This window comes from Leuresthes tenuis, unplaced genomic scaffold (assembly GCF_036924035.1).
Source record: "Leuresthes tenuis unplaced genomic scaffold, fLeuTen1.0.hap1 SCAF_7, whole genome shotgun sequence".
Classification (NCBI taxonomy): Eukaryota; Metazoa; Chordata; class Actinopteri; order Atheriniformes; family Atherinopsidae; genus Leuresthes; species Leuresthes tenuis.
In genome coordinates this window covers 23,383,255-23,410,835 of record NW_027325361.1, presented here as the reverse complement: position 1 = coordinate 23,410,835, position 27,581 = coordinate 23,383,255, and the positions used below count along the sequence as shown (strand labels likewise).

Sequence of the window (27,581 nt, the reverse complement as noted above, 5' to 3'; positions counted from 1 at the left end):
GGGTTTGTTCTTGTGAGTGCTTTGTGAATGGCAAGCCAAAGGGATGAATGCCAAGAAGCATTGAAATCACAGAAGTCGCTGGTTATTATGCTACAATGGACAGGCGCCATCCGACTGAAAGAACAAATATTCTTTTTGGCTAAAAAGCAGTCGCTAAAGAGCAGCAGTGCCCTCTAGATTTGCTATTCTGTCTTTTCTCTAATAATTCCCTCATGCTGTTCATGTCTTTTCTGAGGACAAACCGTATGTCTCTTTAATCTCGTACGCTCTGACTTACGCTGAGTTGTACCCACCACTAAATTGCAGCAGCAGCACTTTGGTAATGATGGGTCCCGTTGTTATGTCAAGATGTAAAATTGATGGGTGCACCCAAAGACACAGCACCCATGACACACTCTGCTGGGTATGTGGTGACAGTTTTACGCAAGTCAGAGGCATTGAGAATACAAGTCGCTCTTATTTTTGTTTTCCTTTTTCCTCTGACGCAAGGAGACATCTCCCGCGGAAACAAAGACACAGCATGAGTATGTAGTGTGCAGTAGTCTGTCAAACTGGATAGAATTCTCCTTAAGGGAGAAACCTACAAGAACCACAGGAGAAAAGTGCATGCAGGCATACAATGGCAGATTTGGCACTGCCGAAAAAATGATACAATTCTTGAGGTGTCCGTGCTATTTCTGTTCACTAAGGCCCGTGTAAGGTAAATTCAGAAATGTGCATGTTAGCGTGTTTTATGTGTTAGATAATAACAGTTGTTAAAAGTTGTTAAAAGTATGAGAACTGTGTTTTACTGAATTGTGGTGTTGGACTGTTAAACAGTTGGGCTATCTACTGAATATGTTGAATAATGAGCACAAGAGAAACTGGATTCATTCTCTGAAGAATGAAGCTAAAATTCAGCAGTACCACTGGCTACTCACCAGTTTAGAGAATCAGATTTATGCTCAGTGGATTTAAAGGGCCATGGTAACGATCTTAAACAGCAACTGTTACAGGACTGAATATGCACAACTTTCAGGAGTAACTACAGTAGGTGGACACTCAGTGGGTTGACTGTGCAGAGCTACAGTGATAAAGTTGAGGATCACCAACAACACCTGCCTCATTTTTCACCCAGTAGCTTCCGTTTCACCTGGGATCAACTGATACGCTAATGCACTGAGCCCCCTTCCTCCCTGGCTTGCATGCTCATGCTGCTCCGGTATGTCAGCAGATCATACCTGCCATGAAAAAGTAGAAAGGTAAATTGCATATCGAATCAATGTTGGAAACAAAGTCCAAATCTTGAAGATATCTAATAATTGCAGCATTTAATTGTATTTACCTGGTGATCATTTTAGTCATTTATTTTTAGCTGAGTGAGTCATTAACAGCACAAACTCAGAATATTGATTAATTTCTGTTTAAATCAGACTTTAGAGCACTCTTTTTTTCTGAGTGTGTGCTTCTGAGTGGCTGCATGTATTCGAGACCACCGGCGCACAGCGGAGGTGGTAGAGGAAAAGTTATCTTCATCCAGTCAGGCTGTTTCTAATGGAATCCAAATTCCACCAGATGGCCTTTCTCAACAGATGGCGGTCAGAGGCATACCGCAGGACAAGTGTGTCAGAGGCTAAAATATAAAGATAAGACTGAGAGAAAATTTGAACCTGAGTTACTACACTGCCGCTTTGACTTCAGTTACGCTCACAACTTTGGAGTCAGAGCAAATGCTGAGATTTGCTATACGATTTTCCAGTAACAACACAGGAATCCAAACTAAAAGCAAGCTGTGAAACAAAGCGTCCGCACTAAAGATAACAAATGACCCTGAGTGAAACTGAGCTGCTATGGCCGATTCTGGTGTCTGTCAGGGCTCACAGTGGAAAGTCTTCCTTATATTTCCTGTCATTTTACACAGGGCCTCAGCTTGACCAAAAACACAAGCCAAACAAGCTCATTTTGGGGGCCAAGAGTAGCGACATAATCATAACAAGCGAGTTGGGCTCTTTCCCCAAAAGCACCTGTGGGAGCTGCAGGCAAGTAATAAAAACATACAAGCCCTTAAATCTACTCTGCATCGCTCCCAAGGTCGCTACCCAGGAGAGCAAATCAGGGCTGAAAAATACAACATCTGTTTGCAGTACGCTGCCGCCATTGATGCCCCTGACATGGGAGAGGTTTCTGTGGAACTATGGAATTTAACTTCCTCGCTGAAAGAAGAGGAGGATCTCCTGCTCCAGCTGAACAAACAACTCTTGCAGCATATAGTATTGTATGTGGGTGTGTCAGTCAGGGAGGCGGGAGTGCGTATGTGTGTGTGCATTCATACAGGATGTCTGTTTATTGAGGTGAGCGTCAACCTAACCCTCTGCATTTCAGCATACCAGCACTGCTGATAATACACTAATATGATAAAAGAACAGGCAGATTCAAACACTGCACACATGGTGCCATTTAAGGAACTGCGGTCATGTGCCACAGCGTTAGCTACTGTGCCGTGAGCCATTCTCTGACCATGCTAGCTGTGTTGGGTTTATCTTGCAAACAAATGTCATGAATGCATGCTTGATAAAATAATATTAGATTAAATCAAATGTTTTAGGGTTCCCCTTTATCTGATTCCTGGAATACAATTTTTAATAAATGCCTCAAAACATACAACCTACAAGAGTACTTTTAACCAAACCGGGCACCACCCTTTGATCCTTAAATCATCAGAAAGACAGAGAACTTTTTTTGGACTAACATTTGGTACTCGAGCAAGTCTTTAATTATTCTGTCTTCATGGCAAGGAAGGGGCTTTGATAGCACTTTGTGAATTCAATCAGTATTTTCTTGGTTTGATAGTCATCACTTTCCCTCTAACAGAAACAAATAACTGCCAACAAAATTCCAAAGACTTCGGTGGATGAGTCATTTGACTTGCTTGGGAAAATAATTCCCTTTAAAGGATTAGAAAGGAACCTGAAACCACGGTATGTTTATGAATAACTCTGTCTGACTGATGGAATAGTATTTTTACAGTGAGAATGTGAATGATATATTATGCCGACTGGCGAGGAACATATCGGGCGCCACATGTCAGTTTCATGCCGCCGTAAATACATCTAATATGTATCAGAGGAGGGTGCAGAGCTATAAATGCCACACATCTGACTGTCATGATATTTAGAAATCTTATCAGAGAGGAAGCGGGTGTCACTGAGCACCCTACACTCTGCTACACGTTACACGTTACAGCTGTAGGCACTTTCCCAAAGCTGCTGAGGCAGCCGCTTCGGTTCCACTGACGCCTCAGGTGTCTAAACGTGACGCTGGCAGACTGGATTGCCTTCCGGGGACTCAAACCACCCAATCACGCTCTCTCTCTCTCTCACACGCGCACACAACTGGGTATCCTGTTAACATAGCCCCTGGCATCATTGCCTAAATATCACAAGTCAGCCGGAGGCCTCCAGAGATTCAGGTCCTCCTGAAGCAGTGAACCCAATCTGAGCAGCTGCTTTGTGTTTCATAGAGACAGCGTGTAGAGTTTCTTGTCGCAGTTATTCCCATAAGTGTAGTATTTCATTTGAAGTTTGATGTTTCTGTGGCTTTTTTTTTTTTTTTTCCACTGCTCTGACGAGCTAAGCTTCAGCTAAACACATCTGTGTGTGTGTGATAAATATGTTTCCTTATTTCCTTCAGAGAGCAGAGAGCTCTGATCACATCCCGATGCAAACAGTCAGTGGCCTGCAGCATCTAAGTCCTTTAGTTGATCTGATTACATACTTTAGGTGTTATGTAAGTAAAGCCATTGCTGGAAATAAAGTAGCTGTAATAATGTTGATGAAAATGGAACCAGTTGAGAAAACAGCCCTCATATGTATACAATTTGTTATACACAAGGCTTTTTTTGTTGTAGTTGCTAAACGTTCCACTTTGTTCACCAGCTAATAACTTGTTTTGTTTTCTACTGTTTGGAGTCTGGCACAGGGGATACAATGAGCTGAATGGAGCTGAGACACCTTTTAAAATCCCATGTAGTCAGCTGGCATTATGTTGAAATATTTCTATAGTGCTGATTTAGAGCCTCACAATCAGCTGAGAGCTGATGAATTAAACAAGACGCACAGAGAGAGCAGCGTGTCTGACGATGAATTATTCAACGCATGCAACAGCTGCAGTTAAAACTGATGATCTGCAACAGAGCAAGTGACAACTCTATTGAGTTATCTAGTAAACTGAGGGGGGGTTCTTAATAAGTGAACGTATCACCATGGGGATGACTGTTGTTGTTGTAAGGAGTCAACCTGATTTCATTGGACAACTAGATTTCAAAAGGACCAATAAAGAGTAAATGGATGCTTCTTTGTGTGTGCACTCAAAGTGCACGCATGAGTGTCTGTAGCAGTGTGTGAAGGGCTATGAAAAATGGAAGCTGCCCCGTGTGTTGAAGGGTTTTTAAAGGGATTCGTCTCTGTGAGTCGGCCGATGGTGGATCTCACATGCACAGAAAGGATCTGTGGCTGTGCGCATCAAAGGTGGCTCTTACAGCTCATGTTTGTGTTTAATTTTCCTCTATCTGCCGATCAGCTACTCTCTCTCCCTGTCTATGATCTGAGGATTTTTTGACCTTATATAGATAACACACCAGCCCGCTCCACTCACAGCACGCCTTTGCATGATCTGGGGCTTGGAGGACGCTCCCAGGAGTGCTGCCTGTCCCTTCCCATAACGCAGGCATTAGGGTGAACTCGGCATAGGGGGCCAATAAAAGGGGAAGGAGGGCATCTACAAAAGGCAGATATGGAGAGATCAGCGGGGAGAGTGGAATTTCTTCATTACTCTTTCCAGCTTCTAAAGCTCTGCTCTGAATCATCCTTGAGCTGCAAGGAAGTCTGTTGGCTCTTTTTGTGGTGGAATAGTATGGTGGCTTTGTGTACCGTTCACACATTAACCCAAATGTGTGAACCACCGCTTTGGTAACGTCAAATTTAAATCTCTCAGCCACACAGTCTTCTGTTGACTAACAGCTGAATTCTCGTAAAGCTCGTGCTACGTTATAATGAATCCCTTAGCTCAGGATTAAATGCCGACTGGGCAGAGCCTGTGCAGCTCAACAGCGGCCGAACCACAAGATTTCTGCAGAGCAAGCCCAGCCAAAAGGGCCAACTTGGACTAAAAAGAGGTCCTGTCACTATACTGCTATATTCTCAGTTTCAACAGCGTTCAAGATGCTCCGCTTGGAATGCCTTCAGAAAGTCTTATAAACAACAACAGCGAGCACAAAGCAGCAGGCATTCTCTCTCAGGGGGAAAGGTTTACCCTCCAACTGGTTTATGTTGAAGTGGGTCGACGCATGCCATTTCCCAGATGATTATTTTATACAAACTGGTCCATTTCCAGTCAGGGAAACAAAGATCTGACCTCCTCACACTGATCTCTTTGATCGCAGACTATTCCGGTCGTTACACGAACAGAGAAACAACCACGCTGCGACCAGGAACCAAAACAATCAGTTTGCACAGCCCACGTGTCGACACTGTCAGCCATCATTTCACTGCAGCTAGTCTGAGATCTAACACTAACGGTGCAGGCTCACCATCCATTTCAGACAATAAAACACACAATTAACAATAAAATACACAACTTATCACCACTAAAGAGTTCACAGAGAGACTTTTCCATTTGTCTGAATGAGCGACGTTACATATGAAATGTTTCCATGTCTAACACAGAGCAGAAACTTGCTGTTTAAGGCCCAGTGACGACCGCATAGGAAAATAGTTGTTTAAGGTCTGGAAAACCCCAAAGTTCTTGCTTCTTTTAATATTTTCTTCACTAAAACACAAGCTGCTTCACAGCCCGGTGATCTTTTCTCTGTAGAGCAAAAGGATGAGGTTTTGTATTGGGGTGAAAAGAGCTACAGGAAGCAGCGGTCTATGAGCACAGGGCTCCTCACATATTGAAACCATAAGAGTAGGGAATGAAACTTAATATGCTGGCCTGTTATGATGCAATCCAGTCTGTTTTCATATTATAGAGGTTGTGTATATCATATGTTGCAGACATACACTAAATGCAGGGAATTGATTAAAAGGGAATATTGCGATCCCAGTTTTATTCTAGGAATTCTTGCCAGGATCCGCCCGCACTCCCAAATAATAGCTGCAGGATATGTGTGTCTGGGTGTAGCTGTGTTCACATACTGGAAAATACATGAGAAATATCAAACCTATAGCAAAACTTCATTGGTGCTGAATGGCTTTCATTATGGAACTTTTTTTTTAAAAAGAAAAGAAATACAGGTTTCCTGCAATAGCTTTCCTTATAAAAGGGCTGCTGGCAATCCATCTGTGTGGTATTGTGTAATTTCTACATGCATAACAAGAGTTACCATAGTGGAGAACAAAATATGTAAACATACTCTTGTCAACAGCCCTTTCCCACAACTCGACTGCAAGTGAAGCAGAGACTCCATCGACCATAGCCGATATCCAGCATTTTGTATGTCTGGCTGTCTCACAGGAGCGCAGAACATAACATTGAACAGTATTTGATCCCGTTCATATCAACTTCTGAGCGTCACATGAACAAGTCATCTTCATTTAATTCACCCTGTAGCCAAAGTAACCCATGATATGTCCGACACAACCCTCTCATTCTACACTGTAAAGGACGATATGAATTTTTCATCTTTTTTGAAGGCCACAAAATAAACGGATACGGTTCCTGTTCATCAATTAGCTATTTTCAGCACAAGCATGCCCCGGCCATTCTCAGCAGCTCTCGTGTTTCCAAAACACCTTCAGTTCCTCAGAAAATACCCCAGAAACAGATACGCTCTGCCAGGAGACGATGAAGTCACCACGGGGGCCGGCCCCTGCATGACATGCTCACATTATGTAACCAAAAGCCAGAGTCGAGCTCACATGACATCAGCCTGGATGTGCGGTGAAGTCTAAACATGCTTACGGCACCTGGTTCTTCTTTTGATCTCGCTTGTAAAAGTCAGAAGGTTATCAATAATGAGCTGACAGCTTATTATGAGCTGACTGATAGTTTAAGATTACATACCCCTGCACTTAAAAGACCACTTTACAGAGTACAAAAGGTCTGTTAGATTGTCTTTTTCAGCAAAACTGCATTGATCACATATAACACTCAGACTGCTGCTCCACTCAGGCTCAACTTTAGATAAAACACAGAGTAGGAAAACACACTCTCTGGGGAACTAAATACAGTATAGTCTTCACATGCAGCTATTGGCCAGAAGTGCGTGGTCAGATAGCCAATGGTGTTGCTCCGCATTGTTACTGCATGTGTGCTCAGCTCTCTTCATCCCTCTGCTGTGGTGTGTGTGTGTGTGTGTGTGGATGGGAGGAAGAGGGGGGCTGTTCAAAACAGGGCCGACCTCAATACTGAAGCCAACCAAGCAAGATGATTTCATTGTCTCGTCCTTTCATTGCACTTACCCATTAACACACATAATCTGTGAAATAACCAGCCCTCACAGGGGCACATCTCGTGCACACTTTCACTGCTGAACTGACTTGCTTGGGCACATTAGCCAGTGAGCACCGTAAACAGATCACCAGATCATATCAAACACAAAAACACTGTGAATCAGCACATTCCTCTCATTCCTTTTCGGATGTCTCATTCTGCAGGAAACCATTCTCCAAAGGCTGCGTTGCTTTTCATACTTCTGTCTGAGCATAGTTACAGAATGATGATCTGTCTCTCTCTGCACAAATACTGGGCCAGTATAAATGCAAGCAGGCAGCTTAAGCTCACCCTGCCTGGCAACACAGCTCTGGAGCTTTGGGAGCTCCTCTCCGAGTAACGTGTGAATCCCGACCAGAGTTTCCCCCACTCTCCTCTACTTCATGAAATCTCCTTCAACGTGTCTGACAGGGAGCTACCTTATGGACTAAAGTGAAGGCAGGTCCTCCAAAGTAGCAGCTTGGACAATCTGGGCACAATTACACCCACTTTAATTTCATAATGAGTGTTTTTTAAAGGACAGAGTGTAATTTTGACTGACCTTCCAGGCTGATATGATTGCTAACGTCTGCATGGATCTTACTGAATGATTATCCACTGTGAAATCTGCTGTTTAAACCCGTCTAGGTGCATCACATTACAGTTATGTCCTAGTTTAACTACTGTGTGCTGCATACCATTCAGTTCAAGTCAAATCTGTTTGTCACCAAATGTATCAAACATGTCATATAGGGCAGTAAACCCATCTTAAAGATCCATGAAACTGAAGTAGAATGTGATAACAAGCAGTCATATCTGAAGCTATGGGAGCTACGCAGACAATGTGACTACCGGTACATCCAGAAGACACCAAAACAGTTTTCTCTTAATTCATGGACCAAACCATGTGCAGGTCAGTCCAGAAGATAGTGAAAATGACTCACGAGAGCTTCAAACTCATGGTTAATGTTCAAACAATCTGCTTCCTTGAGAAAACAGCCATAAAACTGCATTCATTCTCAAATCCACACCTTCCCAAATGTCACAAGACCTTTCTGTGAGGGAAAAACGCTGCCAAGTGACATTAAAATTCCCATTATATATGTAGTTACAGTGCTAGAAACCCAGAGGAAAGTACGATTTAACGAGGAGGATTCTACCAAACCCAAACCTTAGGCTCTTTTTAACTGTAACACATGGAGAAATGTGCATATAGCTGAGTATGTGTGCGGGGGTAGGGAAGGGGCTCGGAGAAGTCCTTTCTCCCCATGTGAAAGACCCCACTCTCAGTTATGCATGGCCACAAGCCCCTCCCATCAAATGAGCTTTTATCTTGTGAAGAGAGCCACTGATTTGTTTGTGTGGTTTCGTCTTCAGGCCCCTAAACAATTTCTCGGCCTCACTAATTGTAACAGCCAATTAAACTCTAATTCCTCCACTTCCGAGAGTCAAAACACTGTCAAAGGCTCATTAATCTGCTTCCCGATGCCTCAGATCTTCACACTTTGCCAAAGCGCGAGCACAAGAGCAACCGTGCAAACAGTAAATATTTGATAACTGGCAAACTCCTCTGTCTCTCCTCAGCTCCTCTGCATGAGCCTTCTTGTGTGGTCATGAAGCTGTTCGAAGAGAGCTGCAGGAATGCGAGCGCATAGAAAAGCCAACAATGCTTTTAGAGCCACTGAAAGCCTGTACACAAGCCACTTGTGTAGTTCCTGTGGTTCCGTGAAAGCGGAATGAGCTCCCCTTTAAGAAGAGGCACAGTAAGATATGGGGGGGTGTTTAATTGGTACGTTTCATAGGGCAAAGTCAGGCCACGGCGAGAGCAGGACAGAAGAGGAAGAAAATGGACTGCATGGCGGAGGAGGAAAAAAAACTTTGGCAAACTTGAAGCAAGAGGTAAAGTATATTTTTCCACTTTTTTGACTAAGCAGGAGAGACAATCCACTGTCTGAATGAATGGCTTGAAGAGTGTGGGAATGATCCTGAGAAGTGACTGTGATTAGCTTGGCTCCACTGGACATGCCATCACAGTGGGGTGAACCTGGCTCCACGGGAACGAGGAAGACGCAGCGAGAGACGCCGTGAGACAGGGAGCCGAGCAGCGAGGGCTTGATCATGTGAGACAGGGAGAGAGGGAGAAGCAGCCAAGGGAGCGAGCTTGGTAATTTGCTCTCCGCGGTCTGACAGCGATTTCTGAGATGGTAATCACATCAACTTTGTAGCTGAGGCCCAGTGACATCACTGTGAGCTTATCCCAACCTGGCAGGCCTCAGTGGAAATCCAACGCACCAGTCTGCGAGTCCAAAGCCTCACTGCAGCTCTAAAGACCCTCTAATCATGAACAAGAGGATTGTGAGATATCAAGTCATATGCTGAGGGTGTTAAAAAGCAGCATGCTTAGGGCTGACAGATCAGAACATCACTGCTGACGCCCAATCCAGTTATTAAGAACTAAGGTTATTCCTATGAGCACATCAGGAAGAAGCTTAAGAAAATATGGTTTTGTGTAATCCAAACTCAATAAAAATAAAACACTGTTTACTGGGGGGAGGTGTGGGGATAGGCACAGTGACTTCCTGAAGCTTACCAAGCAGCCAGTGGGGAATCCCGGAAGATGTGAGATTTAGAATATTAATAAGTGAACATCATAGTCTGTGGTTAGTGGAGTTTCTTGCCTTTGGGCTGAGCCAGATTAGGTTTTATAGAAACTAATCAGCTGCTGCTCGATGTAGCCTCACTTTCCCTGGGTGACGTCTGTCTTTTCATCTAACTAACAAGAAAATCAAACGGGATTATTACCCCCAGACTGAAACAGACCTGCGTCTGAGTCGGCAGATATTTGAACAAAAACACGTGATTAAAAGGCAGTTTGGGTCAGTGACATCACAGATGACACACCAGATGTCACTCGAAGCCTGTGTGGGTGGAGTTTGTGATCAAAACTGAATACTAATGAGAAGAAGTAGGGCTTTTCCACATGCTCTTTGGTCTTTGAATGGGTCACCATTACACTTCACAGGCGAGAAAGTGTGCCAACTAACACGGGATCCCTTTTAAACAGCAGATTAGGGGCGACCAGCGTCCCAGATTAAACAGATCTGTCTGAGGTCAGGTACGTACTCCATGTGTTTCTTTACTCACATATACAAACAACACTTTGCATCTCGAAATGCCTCTGTGTTTTAGTTATGTTAGACAGTTATTATAGATAAGGTATCCTTATCACTCAAAGGAGGTGGCAATTCCAAGTTTTGTTGTCTCTCACACTGTAAATACACCTGTATAAACTGGAATTTTTTTAAATGGAATATCACACTTTGCTACAAGAATTGCTCAAGAGATGATTCTAAAGTGTACTCAACAGCTGGCTCTGAGCGCCACGAGCCCAAACACGAGCACCAGGGTGGATGGTGGCAACGTACAAAAACATCAGGCATCTTTGGTCATGTCGGCTGTACCTGTAGCACTGGTGAAAAACAAACAGTAATTTTCATGTGTTGAGAGACGAGAAGTTAAGAGAGTTAGACGATTGATCCCACACACTCCTCCCCTTTTTTCCCCTCCGTCTGTGAGAGCGCTGCCTGGAGGCACCGCGCTCAGATGACATTAAGGAAAAACAAGTGGCAGGTCATGGTGATGCTTACCTAGTGTGACCCCTGACACGATCCCTTCAACGAGCCCTGATGCGATGTACATGTGTACGTTTGTATGGTGAACCTCTGGTGCTTTTAGGAACACAAAGAGAGCACGCTCTAACCAGGTCCCTCTAAAGACCCTCCACAGTTTGTTTGTAGAGGGAAATGAGGTCTCAGTGGATTGTGGTTTTAGGCTTGTCACTCTCTTTGGTGAGAAAACGGCATATTTGCGCTGCGATATTGAACATGAGCAAAACGACAGAATCACACTTCCAGTTTCCTCTGTTGCCTCTCGGCTATCTGTGACCCCCGTAGAAAGTAGAAGTCCAGATGGGGAGGTCACATCTGCGCTGTGAGGAATGCATCCCCTGTCACCCCTACACTCCTCCACCCTCAGGGCTTTGGGAATGTAAAGACTGTAATGTTCTTCTCTTCGGATTTTCTAGACTTGCACTGATGACCGTGACCGAGGGGAACCATGTGGCACGACAAGGACTACAGAACGAACTTTGAGAAGGGGTGGGAAAAAAAAAAAAGACAAACCTGAGAAACTAACCTCGAGCTGCTCAGTTGAATGAAAATCACAGTGTCATAACAAACAGATTCAATCAAAAAATCCAGAGCATCAGGGAGATATATGGTGCAAATACTCGCGCTTTCTAGTAGCTCTACAAGCTAAAAAAAAAAAAGAAAAAGAGAGAATTCACACCATACAAACACTGGACTATCCTCATGTTTTCAAAGTTACATGTGAAATTCTGTTCCCTGAACAGCAAGCGCCCTGTTGACATCTCATCATAAACTTTCTGCCCACTGTGAAGGGCTGCTGAAGAGCCTCTTTGTCTCAGCGATCAGCGCCCGTCCCATAGAGATCCTCCCACGTCGACCGGAGTAACGTGACTACAACACCAACAACCCGCACTGTCGCCACTTGCAAAATGCAATCCATGAAAACACCCCAGCTAATCCAACGCTAATAAGCATGTGAATTGTTTCGCTCCACTTTCTTGGCAGTCGATATGCAAATGTGTCTGTTTGCGGCTGCCAAACGCACCTATTTGTTCTGGAGTTTAAAAAAGGGAGTATTTGTCCACATGGCGATACAAATGAGGCCGTAAAACTGCTGTAAACACAAAACAAGCTGAAAAAGACAAGAAATTTGTGTTCTATGTCTGACAGCGTGTGACCTGGGACTATAAATGGATCCACACGACCCATGCATCCCAGTGTGTTTACTGCTGCCATGGAAACAGCCATATCAAGCCAGGACACCTCGGCTCAGCTCAGGCCTGCTCCGCTTTCCAACTTGGGAACCAAAAAATACAGGAAATGAAAGCCCACATTCAGCAACATGTAGAGACAAAACTGCAGGAAGATCCAACATCTGGCTGAACAAAAACCTGTATTCATTTTTGTTTTGCGATTGTTATTCATGTCCTTAGTGCTATTTCAACTGTAAGCTAGACTCCAGCAACATTTGATCTGATCATCTGATCATCTGTTGACTGCAGAACAAGCTTTGATTTGCTCAGACACAACAGTTTGGTGGGAGAAAAAGCTATTTCTTACAAAGCAAAAAAAAAAAAAACCCTGATCAGCCTCCCAGGCTGCAAACAAGCGTAAAGCTGATGTGCGATAGAAGCCCTTCAGGGTGAAAAGTAACCGACGTGCGCTTGTGAAAGGGTATGACCGACAGTATGAAAACACAGATTGCGTGTCTGACTCTCTGTCTGCCCACACTCATACAAGACAGATGGCTTTGTTGATGCCACTCCTTATTCGTTTACTTTTGTGCACTTGCAAAGATTTTTATCAGGCCGCTGAAAGACGATGACACCTGGTCTAAATTAAATTGCATTAAAACACCACAAATGTGTATATTTTCCCAATGGGAAGCCACAGTGGGATTCAGAGCCCTGACCCTGGGTCGGTTCCATCACCACTGAGCAACAAAGGCCCGTGCTGAACATATACATTTCACAGATGGAGAGTGACGGCGCAGCTGCCCAATGCCTTTCAAAGAAGAAGCGCAGCTTTTTTCACTTACTGGCACGAGTGGCAGCGCATGACATCACTGGGAAGACATGTGTTCCTGTGTGCTGCCACTGCAACTGCAGGAGGGCATCGTTTGTAGGAAGGAGCGCGATACCTCCAGCGCTCAGAGGGTGCGCAGGGATGGAGGGGTGAATGATGAACTCAACTCTGAATTAACCCAGAAATGTTAATGGCTCCATGAGTTTGGGTTATGCTAGTGTGGTCCTCCGTTGTCATAACTCTACTGCATGAAATGTGACACGGCTTCTCTTGTGGTGCAACATGATATGATCAAAAGGCATTTAAGAAACCTCAGCCAAACATGTGAGCTGTTCTGCAACATCTTGAAAAAGTTAGACCTGACCATCGGTTGTTACGATGATAATCTTGTTCAATGAAGAAAAACAAAGATCAGAAATGATTATGTCGTGAATCAGTGATTCATACTTGTACAATAATGACGTAACAATGCCTTAAGATACACAGTGTAGACCGCATATATGCAGTAACAACAATCATTTGGATTCAAGAGTCCGCTGACAGACTCTGGGACTGTTTCACTCCCTCACATCAAGTCATAAATTACGAGGTGTTTCACGGATGAGGGAGGTTTAAAACAGAGAGGTAAATCACTGTAGGATACCTTAGCCTTGAATCCTTCCCAGCAGCTCATATTTCTTTCGTATTCTTGTGGCAGAGGTCATAAAAACAAAAGCTGTGAGAGGAGGAACCAGTCAAGTGATTGTTGTGCAATCACTGAAAATTCAGTGTAATGCCAAAACACACAATTGAAAAAAAAAAGACGTATCTGTACTCCATGATCATTCAAATCAAGACATGCATCGCAGACACAGCAATTCATTTTTGTTCCTATCCTAATAAATAACCTAACGCAAGTACGTAAGCTGTCTTAAATGAAGAAACCACGATGGTCTGGCTCAGCCTGTTGCTTTAAACTCGCACTTGCTGGCAAACACCTACTTAATGAGATCCGGATGGGCCCTCTTTTGACCAAAAGACCCCCAAGGAAGCAGAACAGGAGGTGGGATTTAGTCCTGCCTGTACACATGTGTCTTGAACAAATGTCAGACTCTGAAGCGTGATTAAGTTGCTATACACCCAAAACTAATTCAAGTGACCCACTGAGCCAGAATAAAATGATGTTTCATGTGTCTCTGAGCTACAAAAATTTCGGTTAAGGAAAAGTTAGTTTCTTCCTTCCCCTGTCAGTACAGCCCTGTATCTTCTGCCCACTCATCACACCATGTGCCAGAGTACCGTGTTTCGCTCTAGCAGCCATGCAGGTTGAGCACATACATCACTCTTTGGCACATTACCAACATCAACAAAGATCAAGAAACACCAAACAGGGTGTGGGAATGTGCTTCATGGAGAATAGTTAGGAGAAAAAGCCTTGATACAATGATAAAAAAATTGAAGAGGGGATTTTTTTTTTTTTCTGGACCCCCGCTTTCCAGCTCTGGCCTCTGTAAATGATTACCATTCCCTTGAAAGCCACCATAAAAAGCCCAAACACAACAAAAGGCAGCACAAGTGCCAGTGAGAAACAACTGGCTAAAAAGCTGGGAAAGCCTACGTGAGACCAAGTCCTCCCACGCTGCCTTTAAATGGGAGACGACTTGTGCTGTCCCTCTCTGTGACTTTCCATCTTATAATTCCCTGATGTTGATACAAAAAACAGTTTCAAAGATCAGGGCACCGAGCCCCTCCCCGTGTCCTGCAGTCCTCAGACTGTGTTTAAACCAAGAGATCAGACACCCGTAATCTCCATTGTCCCGTCCAGGGTCCTACCGTGGCCCACTTTAACAAGCAGGGCCATCTGCAGAGTCACAGATGGCCCCGGTAGTGTCTTACAGGTTCCCACATTCACATGGAAGGTTAACCTGATATGAGCTGGTTCACTGAAATGAAAAACCACACAGCCCCACACACAGAGCAAGAGTGAAGAAAAACAGAGAAATTGTTGTTGCTTTTGCTAAGTCGTCATAATCTGCCTGAGTATGCAGTTGGGTATTTATTATGTTTCTAAGCCCGGAATAACACTGTGGCTATTTTTCACAGCATACCTGCTCCCTCATCCCAGCGCCCCGTCTACAACCTGGATTTCCAAAGACATGCAGCATATGCTTTTGATTACTGTGTTATTCTATCAGAACGAAGTGGTCTTTGATCCACCTCACGCACTCCCTTTTTTTGCTGCACCTTTGAAAAACACACAGCTCCCCCACCTCAGAGTCTGCCCTGCTCAAACTAACAAGGAGGCCAAACAAAAAACTTCAGCTTTATGATGGGAATGAATAGACATCATCCAGGAGACAAATGAGGCGTTTCTGTTAGAGACTGGTGCCACCGTGGCATTCAGCGAACAGAGAGGGTCAATAAAACAGACCGGGGCACACTTTAAGGACACATGTAGAGAAAGAATTCAAATCAATAGTCATCAATGGGTCCCGCCAAGTTGGTTTCACGGGGACATTGCTCCGCTTTCTCAAAGCGCTGCCAAGGTAACGGCGCAGACAGCAAATGAATGGAGAGACTTCTGACTGACAGCCTCATTCAAACTGGCCATGTGACTGAGATCTCTGCTGCTTATTGGCTTCTGGATGATGAAGCTGCAAGGCGTCATCCCAGCACGAGAGCCGTGACACTGGCTCCGTGTTAAGGTGAAGACAGGAGGCCAGGAGACAAGTGTGCCCCGTCTTTGTGCCTTTCAATGGAGCCGTAATGAGTCAAACAAACCTTCCCAGCAGCCAGCCAGCTGGCGTGCAGCTCGTCTGCACAAAGAACTGCGAGGGAAGGTCTTTGGCCCCAACGTTCGTCTGTTTGAGCGTGCCAGTCATTCGTGACCTGCTTTTCATTTCATTCACACGAGTGCTTTAATGTCTGTATCAAGTAGTCAGACATGTCACTGTGTTGGTGTTTATTTTCTAGACAGGGATCATCTGACACACCTCTGCTGCGTTGTGCTGGCTGGTGGGAACTCTGGGGTGTGGGCCCTCTTCACTCCTTATACCTGAAACATTGTATGTTATCTCAAGCTGACAGCTCTAAATACACGTATTAGTACAAGCAAAATGCTCTGAGGCTTCACTGGGATGGGAACAGTCGAGCTGCATTTGGAGTCAGAATGCAAATGTAAGCTGGTCTGCTTTGAAAGGTTATCTAGTCAAATTTGTAGTGTGTGGATGGCAGGAAAATTGTGTATAATTTGCCTATTCCAAATTGAGAAAAGTTTTCAAATTTATCCCGGCGCCACACTAGTAAACATGACTGAGAGCTAATGCAGGCATCACAATAATGCAGCAGTTCCCCACAGATGCAACTGATTTAGTTGGATTTCCTAAACTTGAACAAATTTTCCATAGAGTAGAGACATACTTGTTTAAACCTCACGAGTGCTTTCAGTTGAGTGGAAACTCATAATTTAAATTCAAAAATAAGAATAAGAATAAATAACCTACACACAAAGTTCCCACATGGTTAAAGGAAATTGTTCCACACTGATGTCTGGTTAGAGTTCAGCAGTATTCCTGCAGGACAACTGACTCAAAATGAAAGTCCGTCCCACTAATGAAAGACACCTTCCACAGAGCTTTGAGCTGGGCTGGCGGCCAACAGATGGGGCTTTTCAGACGGTAACAGCACAGCAGCACCTTCGGGGTACTTTCCTCCCCGTGCAACGTGCACCATGTACAGCTACCATGTCAGGTCCAGCCTCGAGGAAGAAATACTTTCCTCAGATAAAATGATGTGAACAATCCATGGCGGGCTGACCCTCCGTGAGTCCTCTGATGCTTTTTGGTCAGCAGCCCTCGTTTTTTCCCATGAACAACTTGCCATAAAAAGTTATTTCCAGGAACTGTTTCTCTAGGGTCTGACAAGGCAGAAAACCACAACTCTAGAGACAGTGACAATAAATCTTGCTTTTTAGACGTTTGTAGTCTCTTTTCATTACCAGTGTTCATCTACAATAATCATACTTTACCAAAAAAAAAGAAAAAAAGAAATGTTCTCCTAATGCCATTGTGGAGATTCTATTTATCACCCTGCTCTGAAGGATGCCCCCTCCCTCTCCCCCAGTTTATCCTCCACAGTGTACAAAACGAGTGCCAAATTTTAAAATCCCATCATTACTTTCCGTTGCTTTATTCGGAAGAAGAGAAAACCAGAAGAAAATCTGACTGGTCTAACGCTGCATAACTGAAAATGAAGCACAAACCCTCACAGTTAAGTTGCTCTACGATGGATGGTTCCTGGAGGAGGGTGGGGGCCAAGTTGGACTGGGCAAAGCATCACAAAAGACCTACAGCAGCTTTGATGGAGGATAAAAATCTGGGTTAGTCCCAAATATCATTTTCCTTTATTGCACGTCTCCCCTTTCCAACCATCAAAGGCTGTGGAGCACACAATAAATGGGTGTTATCCCTCAGCTTGACGACTGATATGTCTTGGCTTCTCAAGTGCACAGTAAACATGGATGTCGTTTGTTACAGAAGAATTACACTACTGTTTAACAGTAGGACGGCTCCGGACAGTTCTGAAGAGGCAGAACGGTATAGCATTATATGTTGAAATCTAAGCAGGTGGAGTCTGAGGTTTAACTGTTTCCGGAGCATCATTACAGAGTCGCAACAATACAGCGCCTCATTCAGCACTCATTTTCAGTGCTCATATGTCAGTGGAAGTTCCCAGTAAGTCAGACCTGCCCAGTGAGCATTAAGGGTGGATAGATTAATGACAAAATGTCCTGTTTTCCACATAATTAAACATCTGTAAGCAAAAGCTGTGTAAAGCACTTGAAGTCTGTTGTCTTCTAAGAGCTTGAACAATGGTCAGAAAGAAACTGACAGGATTTACTGGGAAATGAATCCAATAAACTGAGCCAAGAGACATTTGATTACTCATTTGACTGCCGGGAAGTTCTGAAAAACCCAGAAAATAGTAAGCTTGGATTATGTTCTCTCAGTTAGAAATTAGTGCCAGGAAACTGAATCAAATATTAAACCAAACAGATTTAATCAAAGCTTCGGTTCCACGGGTTGATTGGTGGTCAGTAAATGTTTAATTCAGAGGGCTGTGAGCTGAAAAGCAGTACATAATGGAGGTCATCTCTTTTTATGGCACAGCACTTTTTTGCAGCTATAGCAGGATGGTCTTTCCCCAGTGGGGCTGCTGGGAGCAGGACTGGCTGAATCTCAAAATAAGAAACTGGGATACTGAGAAGATTTACAGTGATAGAGAGAGACCCAGAAGCTCAGGGAGAGAAAGAGAGAGAGCTTGGAGTCAGAGGAACAAAGTATAAAAAATGCCTGAGGGAGCGGAGGCACAGAAATTACAGGCAAGAATAAAAGATGAATCCGGATGGCGAAGAAGTGTCCCAGAGGGGAGAAGCAAAAGTCAAAGAAGGGTGAACTAGTGCTGGTTTAAGAAGCTGTGTGACCTCCATGCTGGAGATTATCTATAATTTCATCAAAGAAAGCTGGAAACCGCGCGTGTAAATGTACCGTCTGTGAGGCCAAAAGGTCTGAGAAAAGCATCAGTATGTGACCAGCTGGGCGTATGACTGCAATCTTTAGGTTCAGAAACCTAAAGGCTGCGTCTGAGGACATAAACACAATCTGTGTCGACAGTGACGAGATGCTGAAGTGACAAAAAGCAGAGCTCCGAGACCTCTGTATCCAGGTCAGTGATGCTCGTTCAAAGACACTCCTCTAGTCTCTTACAGGCTGCTTTCAACCCCTTGAGCTAAAAGCACAAATCAATGTGACAAGAGCAGGCCAACGGGATGGTTCAAGCACAGCAGGAAGCAGATAAGACCGTGAAAAGGGAGGTTGGCCTGAAATGACTGAAGGAAGAAAGCTTATCAGACACCCTCCTGGAGTCAAAGAGACAGAAAACTTTCAGTGGCAGGAGATTCTTTCTGACTGAAGCTCCATCTGTGGATTCTTTTAAGCGTCAAAAAGATTCAGAAAAGTTGTAGAAGGAAAAAAAGGAGCTGGCTAATTACCCACGCTTGAAGCTCTGAGTGGAGCGCTTTGTTCCTACCAACAAATGAAAAGCCGGAGGAGCCTGCGGTTACGGTTACTCAGTTAGGACAGAGACAGTAACGGCACATTTAGGCCGAAAAAAAAAAAAAGAGAACCTCAACACTGAAAAAAATCCATCTAAAACCAAAGCTAAACCTCTTTTCATCACCCTCATACCAAACAGGTGCTTCCTATTTCTGCATCACCTGAACGATGGCAAGATGATTGATGAAAAGCCTCTTTCAACTTTGAAGACTCAGCCTGGCCGGTCTGTGAGTTTGTATACAGAGGCGAGGTGAGGGGAGTTCACATTCCAGGCATCTCCCAGTCTAAACACCTGCATGGCAGAGACTACATATTCACATGTGTTTCCTTCCTCTTAAAACAGCAAGTCAGTCGAGCTCACTTTTTCTCCATTATCCTGCATGAGAATGTCTCCTCGAAACATCTGTGCCATGACTGCATTTATTTTTGCCTACAAAGAAAAGCTGCAGTTCACAGCAACTCTCCACTGGAAAAGTGAAAGTCTTTCAGACGGAGGGGGTGGATTCACCTCATATAAGGCTTTAATGTTTTTGTAGCTGTGAGTCATCATCTAAGATCCTTTATCTCTTGCTTCCAACTAATCTCTTCTTCTCACAAGGACTAAAAACAGGACAGTCCGTGAGAACTTGATCTGACTTTTTATTTTCTCTTCCTGTTAAGATCTGGAGATGTGTCTCAAAAGAAACTCCATTGCGTGACATTTAAATCTGTCATTGAGGCGGCAGCCGTGTCGGGGGGGGGGGGGGGGGGGAATATATCGTTTAAAGAAACTCTGAATGAGAAGAGGACACTAACACAAGCGGTGTGAAATGCTTCTGGCGAACGGCGGCGAGACAAAGACCAGCCAACAATGGTTTTATAGCCCTCTGAGCTGTCAATATTTCTCCTGGTTGCCACGGAAAGGAATGCGGTGAAGCGTTGTATGTTTGTTTAACCTGATGTCTGACGCGTATTTATTTGTTCTTTGGAATACCGAGTGCAGCCGCCGCATGTGTGTGCAGACAGAGGGCAGATATCGGAAAGGAAACGAGAGTAAAGGGCCGACCTCTTGCTGTGGTTTTATTTGGTTAAGTTTCTTGCTTTGCACAGAAGATTTGCTCAGATGCAGATGGCAAAGGTCACGAGGACAACAAATCAAAAGCCAGTCGTTTCTGAGTGGACTCTCAGCCCAGCTCAGTGAGTTACCTTTCAGAACCTGGAGGAAGTAAGAGACAAGAAACATCAAAAAGCAGCCATGGAGCAGTTCAAGGCTCAGTCTTATCTACAGCAATGAGTAACAACCTGGACCAAGGGCTGAGGTTACCTTATGGAGTTCAGTCAGACCACTGTGTTTTACAGCTCTGCTGACCTGTGCAAATCTAGTATCACATTAAATGTTAAATCCACTCTAATTGGCAGGTCAAGTCTTTAGAGGGCAAGTGATAAGCAAAATGGGGGCGGCCGTGTTTGCTCTTTTGTGTTTTGATGGTTTGTGTCGGCAGGCTTTTGAGGTCAGGGGGTTGATGACTTTGCCCCCCTCCCACCTCTACCTTAAGGACAGGCTTTTAATTGTCCCCCTGGTGCCCGAGTCCCGTATCAGAAGTCCATAAAGGGTAATGACTGCTGGGGAAATGTATTTAATAAGCACAAGATTGTGGGAAATATCTTATCAAGGCCCCTGATTTCTGCAGCCTCAAAAAACTATATCGCCTCGAGCCAACAACAAACTAAAAGTCAACTTGTTCTGGAGGAACCTGATGTTACAAAAACAGTTTTTTTCTAAAACACATATGTGACTCTGGAAAGGCCCTTAATACAAACATAAGCCTCCCCACCTGAAAATATACACAGGACCAGCGGAGGGATTTGAGATGAGTGTATAAAACTAACTCAGGAGTACTTTCTCTCCCGGAGAGTCCACCACAAGAATGTAAGGTGTAATAACACACATTTCCACTCCGGTGAAGCCGTGAAACGCCTTAACCTTCATTTGAACAAAACGCCTCCTTTCATAAACAAACAGAGCCTCCGGTTTCTCCCTAACGACACCAGCTCAGCGGGCCAGTTCAGGGCTGGGGTGCAAGGTCGCAGAAGTGCAAGTGAGCGCTGTGGTTTTCCCGGCCAGTGAATTTCTGGAATGCTTGATTAACAGAAACGACTTTGAACGCAGCCCGGGGAATCTTCCTGGGGGCTGAGGCGCTGAGATGAACACATATTCATGGAGTCTGCTCTGTGGGAGACCGTCAGTTCCTGTTTGGTACGCCGGCAGAACTTTCAATGTCACATCATTATGGTTGAAAACAATATCTGTTTGCTTCACTTTTCATGCTCTGGGAGTAGAAATGAGTGTCATCAGTTGTATGACAGTTGAATGCAAACAAGTTGCAGCATCAAGGCCGTGTAGGCTTTCTCGTTGCCTGTCTGAGAAACAGGAGGACAGAGGGGGTGGGTGCACAAATGAGTGAGCAAAGGCTTTGAAACCTGCACTATAATTAGCAGGGGTAGTATATCAGTGGCAGGTTGTCTGGACCTGCACAAATATGCCGATGGTTCTGGTAATGAAAGAGAAAAGAGAGCTAGAGGCTGTTGATCCGAGTCACACTGATGCATTTACTTTCTTTGGTGAATTATTGGAAGTCTCTGTGGCTGTCTGTCCCGCCGCCTTCTTTCAACTTTCAGAAATGAAATTTTGGACTGCGTGAAAAAGCGCTGCTGTTAAAGCTGAATTCCAGTCACTGGAAACGTTCATTATCCGAAGCTCTTTCGCAAAATCCAGCGTTGACGGATATCGACCACGGATGGAGTGCGTATTGACTCGTCAATGCGGCTTCACTTAGTACATCAAAGCCACAGTAATGGACAGACTGGGTCAATGAAACGCAGAAGGGAGAGCCTGTCAGCGAGTTAATGTGGTTTCCTGCTCTAAGCTGCTCCAGTGGAGTTGAAAAGTATCTCAGGTGATTTGCTTCTGCTGGCCCCACAGAGAAGCTCCACTTCCAGGCTCGAGGAAGAGGCTCACAGAGCTGCATTAATGTCACGCTTCTGAACCAGAAACTGACTGCGGAAGCTCCGAGCCCAAATGTCAGATGACATACAATGTGAGTCAAGATCTCTGACCCCGGCTGTGATAAGCTAAATGAATGCATCTGACATCTAAAACTGTGTGTAAGTCAGCTGGCTGATTTCGAAAAGCTTCAGAGTCAAAACTCCAGGGTTTGAACTGTAAATGCTTCCTTGTTAGCAGGAGCCGTCTCCTCTGGTCGCCATATCAGAGGAGCGTGCTTATCTAACAGATAAGACATTGACATCCTGTCTGATCTCTTTTATGTTGAGTCAGCTAGTTGTCTTGTAAAATTAAACATCATTCAGATTTCCAGGAGCATGTTTATTCTGTTTTTGCACAGGTAGAAATAAAATGAATAATGAATAAAACTAAAAGTGAAACAGATTTTTGTGTTGTTGTGTCTCTGATAAGACTCTGCTGTTTGCAACTCTACTGCACTTTGGATTTAGGAGGACTCCAGCGCGATGAGGAATCATTACAGTTTCGTTTGCTGACGAGGTTTACCCAGTTTGAGCAGTGAGACCACTGTTTTCCTCTGTTTGGGACTGTGAGGCGGTCTCTGGCGCAGCCTGCACGAAGAATGTGTTTAAACTGCCAGCCATGTGCTCTCAGACCAGAAAAGCCAGAGGGCCACTTGCCGCCGCAAATATTACAGCTCCCCTTCCACACTGAGCCGGTGTAACTTAAAACCCAGCAGAGTGCTCTGACATGGGACCGCACTACAGAGCCCGGTCTGCCTGAAGAGCTCTGATGGTAGGCCAGTGCAGACATTGATGGGGTGTCACAAGAGAGCTGTCCAAACACAAGGCTGAGGGATATATGCCAGGCGCCTGGTCTGTTTCTGTGTGTGTGTGCGTGAGAAAAAAAGAGAGCGAGAGGAGAAAAAGCAAGAAGGACTTCTTTTTATCATTGGATCACGAAAAGTGCATTTTTATCTTTGCTGAAACACTTTCAAATGCCTACACGATAAGTCAACTTCCTTGAGCACTACTACGTCTCACAAATAGCCGGAGTAACTGAGAGGCAGCGAGCTCAATGTGAGATGAAGCAAACCTGACAGACAGTGCTATTTAAGCAAACTAAGTAATTCAACCTGCATGAGTCAGCATCTCATGCGGGATTTAAAAACATGCCTGACATGCAGATTTGACCTTGCTGCATTCAACCTCAATTCAAATCATGTTTACCTAATGCACTACCAGACAAACTCTGTGTACCCAGCAGGGTACTGATGTGGGGCAGCACTTCAGATACTTTACCAACAGGTAGGCATCTGCCTCAGCATTACTCAGTGTGGCAAGTGAATCTGTGGCAGTGTCAGAGCCTCCTCACAAAGGCCCACCCCCGCCCTCTGAGGTCTCCATGCCTCCATGTCTCCATGACTGCTCCATTTACACCAATTGTCATTCAGATGAGAGAGGGTACTGCTGTGTTGAAGGCTACGCCTGGCACCATTAATAACTAAAGCACAATTAAGGGCAATTAGGCTCTCTGAGGCCAAAGGGGTTCACGAGAAAATCATTTAATGTTAGCGTCTCCGTTCATAAATGTGAAGGTAAACTATATTAATTTCCACACAGCAGTAGAAATGGCTGCACGGGACTGTGGACAGCTCATTTGGAACTGTATCAGCCCGAACTTTGTCTACACCTGCGTGGAGACTAGTCCAATCAAGAAAGCTTAGTCACAGAGAAAGCAGAGATGACCATCTCTTACACTCATCCAAAAACAAATGTAAAGGAGTAGGAATAGATAAACCATCTTTAAAGACCAAACAGCTAATGTAGCTGCTTCTAATCTTCTAGATTATCCATGATCAGGATGATGTTTCAATGACATGACTCCATATCCCAAGATGCTATGCACAAAACCCAGAAACACCACAAACTTCACTGATGAAAAAAAAATTCTGCAGATTAAAATTGGGTTTAAGACTTCCCCTCCCCCTCTTTTTTTGTGGTAGTCTACTATCCATCTCACACATAAATACCTTGAGGCAAAATAAGCCATTCACAGACCACAGGAAGCAGGCTCTGTGGAACATGCAAAGACTTGCTGAACCTAAACTAAAGGGGGTTAAATCCGCTGGGGTATGTCCAAGCTGAGGGAAACTTCCAGGGATGGACGGGCCGCTTCTGGGAGGTGGAGAGGGGTGCACAGGTTTCATAGGCAGGTTTACACACACACACACATACAAATATCACCTCATCCGCCCAGAGTGGGGGGCGCAGAGATTAGAGGATCCAGGCATGGCCACATGCTGTGTTATCAGGGTAGCGAATTCTTGCTATAGCAAAGTTCAACACATGAAGCAGGGCAACCGTCAACGGCATGTTGAAGTTTTCGACTCCCCGGTGACACCAAGAAGACGAGAGTATAAGAAAAGTATTTTACAATACGTTGACGTGTGAGTTTAAACTTGCTTCGTTGTAACGAAGTTAGAGTGGAAAACACTGAAAATAGCTCCCCTCCTCGCGCCACCCAATGTGCGTCATTAGCAAAGTTACCTGCGACTTAGTGACAAAAAGCCACATGTTAAAGCTACTAAAGACTGCTCTTGGGACAAGTAATTCCGATGTAATAGCTAAGTGGCTGCTGCTATGAAGCTGGGACAGCCTGACTGTCACACGCCCCTCTGCGTGGGAAGACAGAGCACTGGACTCATGGCTACCAAACGTGCGAAAGAAATATTAAAGCTTATATTGACTTAGTCATAAAAAAGTAATAAGTAAACCTTGTCTGATGTAATAAAGTAGCAATAGTACAATACAATTGCTGTACTGACCTAACAAGCAACATGGGTTGTGCCGGACTTGGCTAACTTTATTCAACTACGTCATTAATTTTGTTGAAAAGCCAACTGATGCCTCCTCTTGCAGCGCTCTGAGCCGCGCGCACGTCTCGCGCTGGCAGCTCCACTATGAAATACATTAAAAAAAACCTCGAGAGTCGGATACTCACGCACTGCCTCCTCTTTGGGGTCCAGCTCGGACCAGCGCTGCTGAAGTTGGTTAATTTTACCCTGAAGCCCCCTGACCCGCTGGTTGGTGGATGCGAGGTCGTTTTCCAGCTCCTGGAAGATGGAGCAGGCATGTTTGGCCAGGTCCGACAGCTGCCGCAGGGTCCGAGATAGAGCCACATTACTGATGGAGACCAGATCCTCGAAAACCAAACCCTCCTCGTTTGGGATTTGATACCTGCACAGAAGCTGAGGTTCCACGACTCTTTTGGCAAATGGCATGTTTTTGTGGACTGGTGAATAAATCCAACAAAAGTCGCCCAAAAGTGAGCAGAAAGCTGTGGTCTCCCCTCAGTCCCTGATCCAGCTTTTCTGAATTCAGCTGCTGCTAATGCCCCCCATCCTTTCATTTGTTAGAGAGGACTGTTGTGCTCCTCGCCGCTGCGCCGGGTCATCTGCTGCCCTAATGCTGGTGTGTTTTTCACTGCTCTAAACTAGAGGTGGTTTTTAAAAAATAGTCAGTGGGAAGACCTGGAGTGGAGTTCCAAGGATTTATGGATCAGGACTCTTTGGCTTCAGAGGACCCAGGAAAAACAGCCTGGTGATCCTGTTGAGACTTTTTTATTGTGACATCGCAAGAGCAAAGCTATAACTATATAATAATCGATATGACAGAATACTGAAAAAACATCATAGGACATGGAAAAAAATCAACTAAAACATATTCAGATGTATTAAAGACTTTAATGACAGATTCAGGAGGTAATCGCCTTACCACTATTCCATAAGACTGTACTTATTTTTGCTCTGTTTAGTCTAACTATGAAGATATTCTCTTTGTTCCACACATGTATTAAGCATTATTTATTTTGGATCAATCTTTGAATGTCCAATACAGACTCCCTTTAGTGACTGGTATGTGCAATTTGCAGAGCCAAAGAAAAGTTTTGAGACCCTTTCAAGTTTTCCACATGGTGTTATTTAGACTCATATGAAGTAAACAGTGACAAAGCTGAAGCAAGTTTGAGCTGATTTATTTGAAATAAATTGAGATGACATGCTTCCACAACTGTGTTTGTCAGAGAGAACAGGAAGCCGTTTGGTTGGGAAAGTTCTCCTCTTCAAGACCCACATCTGTGCAAGGATACGAGAAAAAGTCTCTGGAGCATTTAAAGTATCCAAAAGTACAGTACTCTTGATTATTCTAAAATTGTTTGACAGTTAAACAACAATCTGATGGTCAATATGAATGAGATTCGGAATTCCTTTGAAGAGTTGGAAGAACTTTACAGAGGCACAACCATTAGAGCAACATCCCTCCTGTCCAACCTATTTGGTAGAGTGGCCATTCACCAAAGGACACATGACAGCCCGTTTTAAGCCAGCCGGAACTGCACCTTAATGTCTGTCAGACAACTAGAACCAACATTAGGTGTTAAGCAACGATTCCCATCAGTGTGTGGAAGAAAGAAGGCACTGAGCATCTCCACATTAATTACCACCCCTGCAGTCAAACACGGTGACGGCAGCATCATTCTGTGGGGATGCTTTTTTCTGCCACTGGTGCTGGCAGACGAGTCAGGATAGAGGAATAGATGGACGCAGAAAAATACAGAGCAAACCTGAGCAAAAACCTGCTCTGGAATGTTCAGAATCTCAGACTTGAGGCAAAGGTGTGAAGACAACACAGAGGTGGCTTCAGGAACATTCTGTGAGAACAGTGGAAGATTTCAAAGAAACCTGAAAATGGCTATGCACTGACTCTCCCCATTCAGCCTGGTTGAGTTCAATTGTTTCTGCCTAAAATGGGGAAGAAAGGGGAGAAAATTCCAATGGAAAACCGTTTGAGGCTATCATTGCCACAAAATGTGCTTTAATGAAATACTAAGTTGAGCGTCTCAACACTCCGATAAATATTTCAGTATCACCAAACACCAAAACAGTCACAAATCTGTTTAACCATACCGTTCTTAAGATGGCTTCCAATGTGGAAAAATTTAAAGTGTATATGTACAGACTGACAGACCCGACAGCCTGGGCCCAGTTTCATTCACATTTGCTGAATGAGTGTTTAGTTAAATCCCAGCAGCTGACGGAGCCAGAATCGACAGAGGTGACGGTCTGAAAGCTCATCCTGTGGCCTAACTAATGTCCACACCAGAAGTGCAACCTTTGCAAAGCCCTGCTGCACACAAAGGAGAGACCAGAGGAGCGGCGCATGCCGTCATCTTTGAGTAATGTTGCTGTAACAAAAGGGCCAACTTAAATGGATAAAAGTGAGTAATCTTAGTTGTGAGAACAGTGAGGTTTACCATGTAACCACCGGGGATGATATGGATATATTTTCTTTACACAGAGCTTGTTTG

The 27,581-nt window shown here is 44.4% G+C and overlaps 1 protein-coding gene across 1 annotated transcript in view; it reads right to left on the bottom strand.

The window, feature by feature from the left end:
- The window catches only part of nhsa (Nance-Horan syndrome a (congenital cataracts and dental anomalies)), a 50,811-nt gene extending 25,121 nt beyond the window's left edge, over positions 1-25,690 (bottom strand). Inside the window, exon 1 of the mRNA XM_072390026.1 lies at positions 25,218-25,690. Within this exon, the coding sequence (XP_072246127.1) occupies positions 25,218-25,497 (280 nt within the window). The 5' untranslated portion in view covers positions 25,498-25,690. The remainder of the gene's footprint in view (positions 1-25,217) is intronic.
- Positions 25,691-27,581: the final 1,891 nt, after the last annotated feature.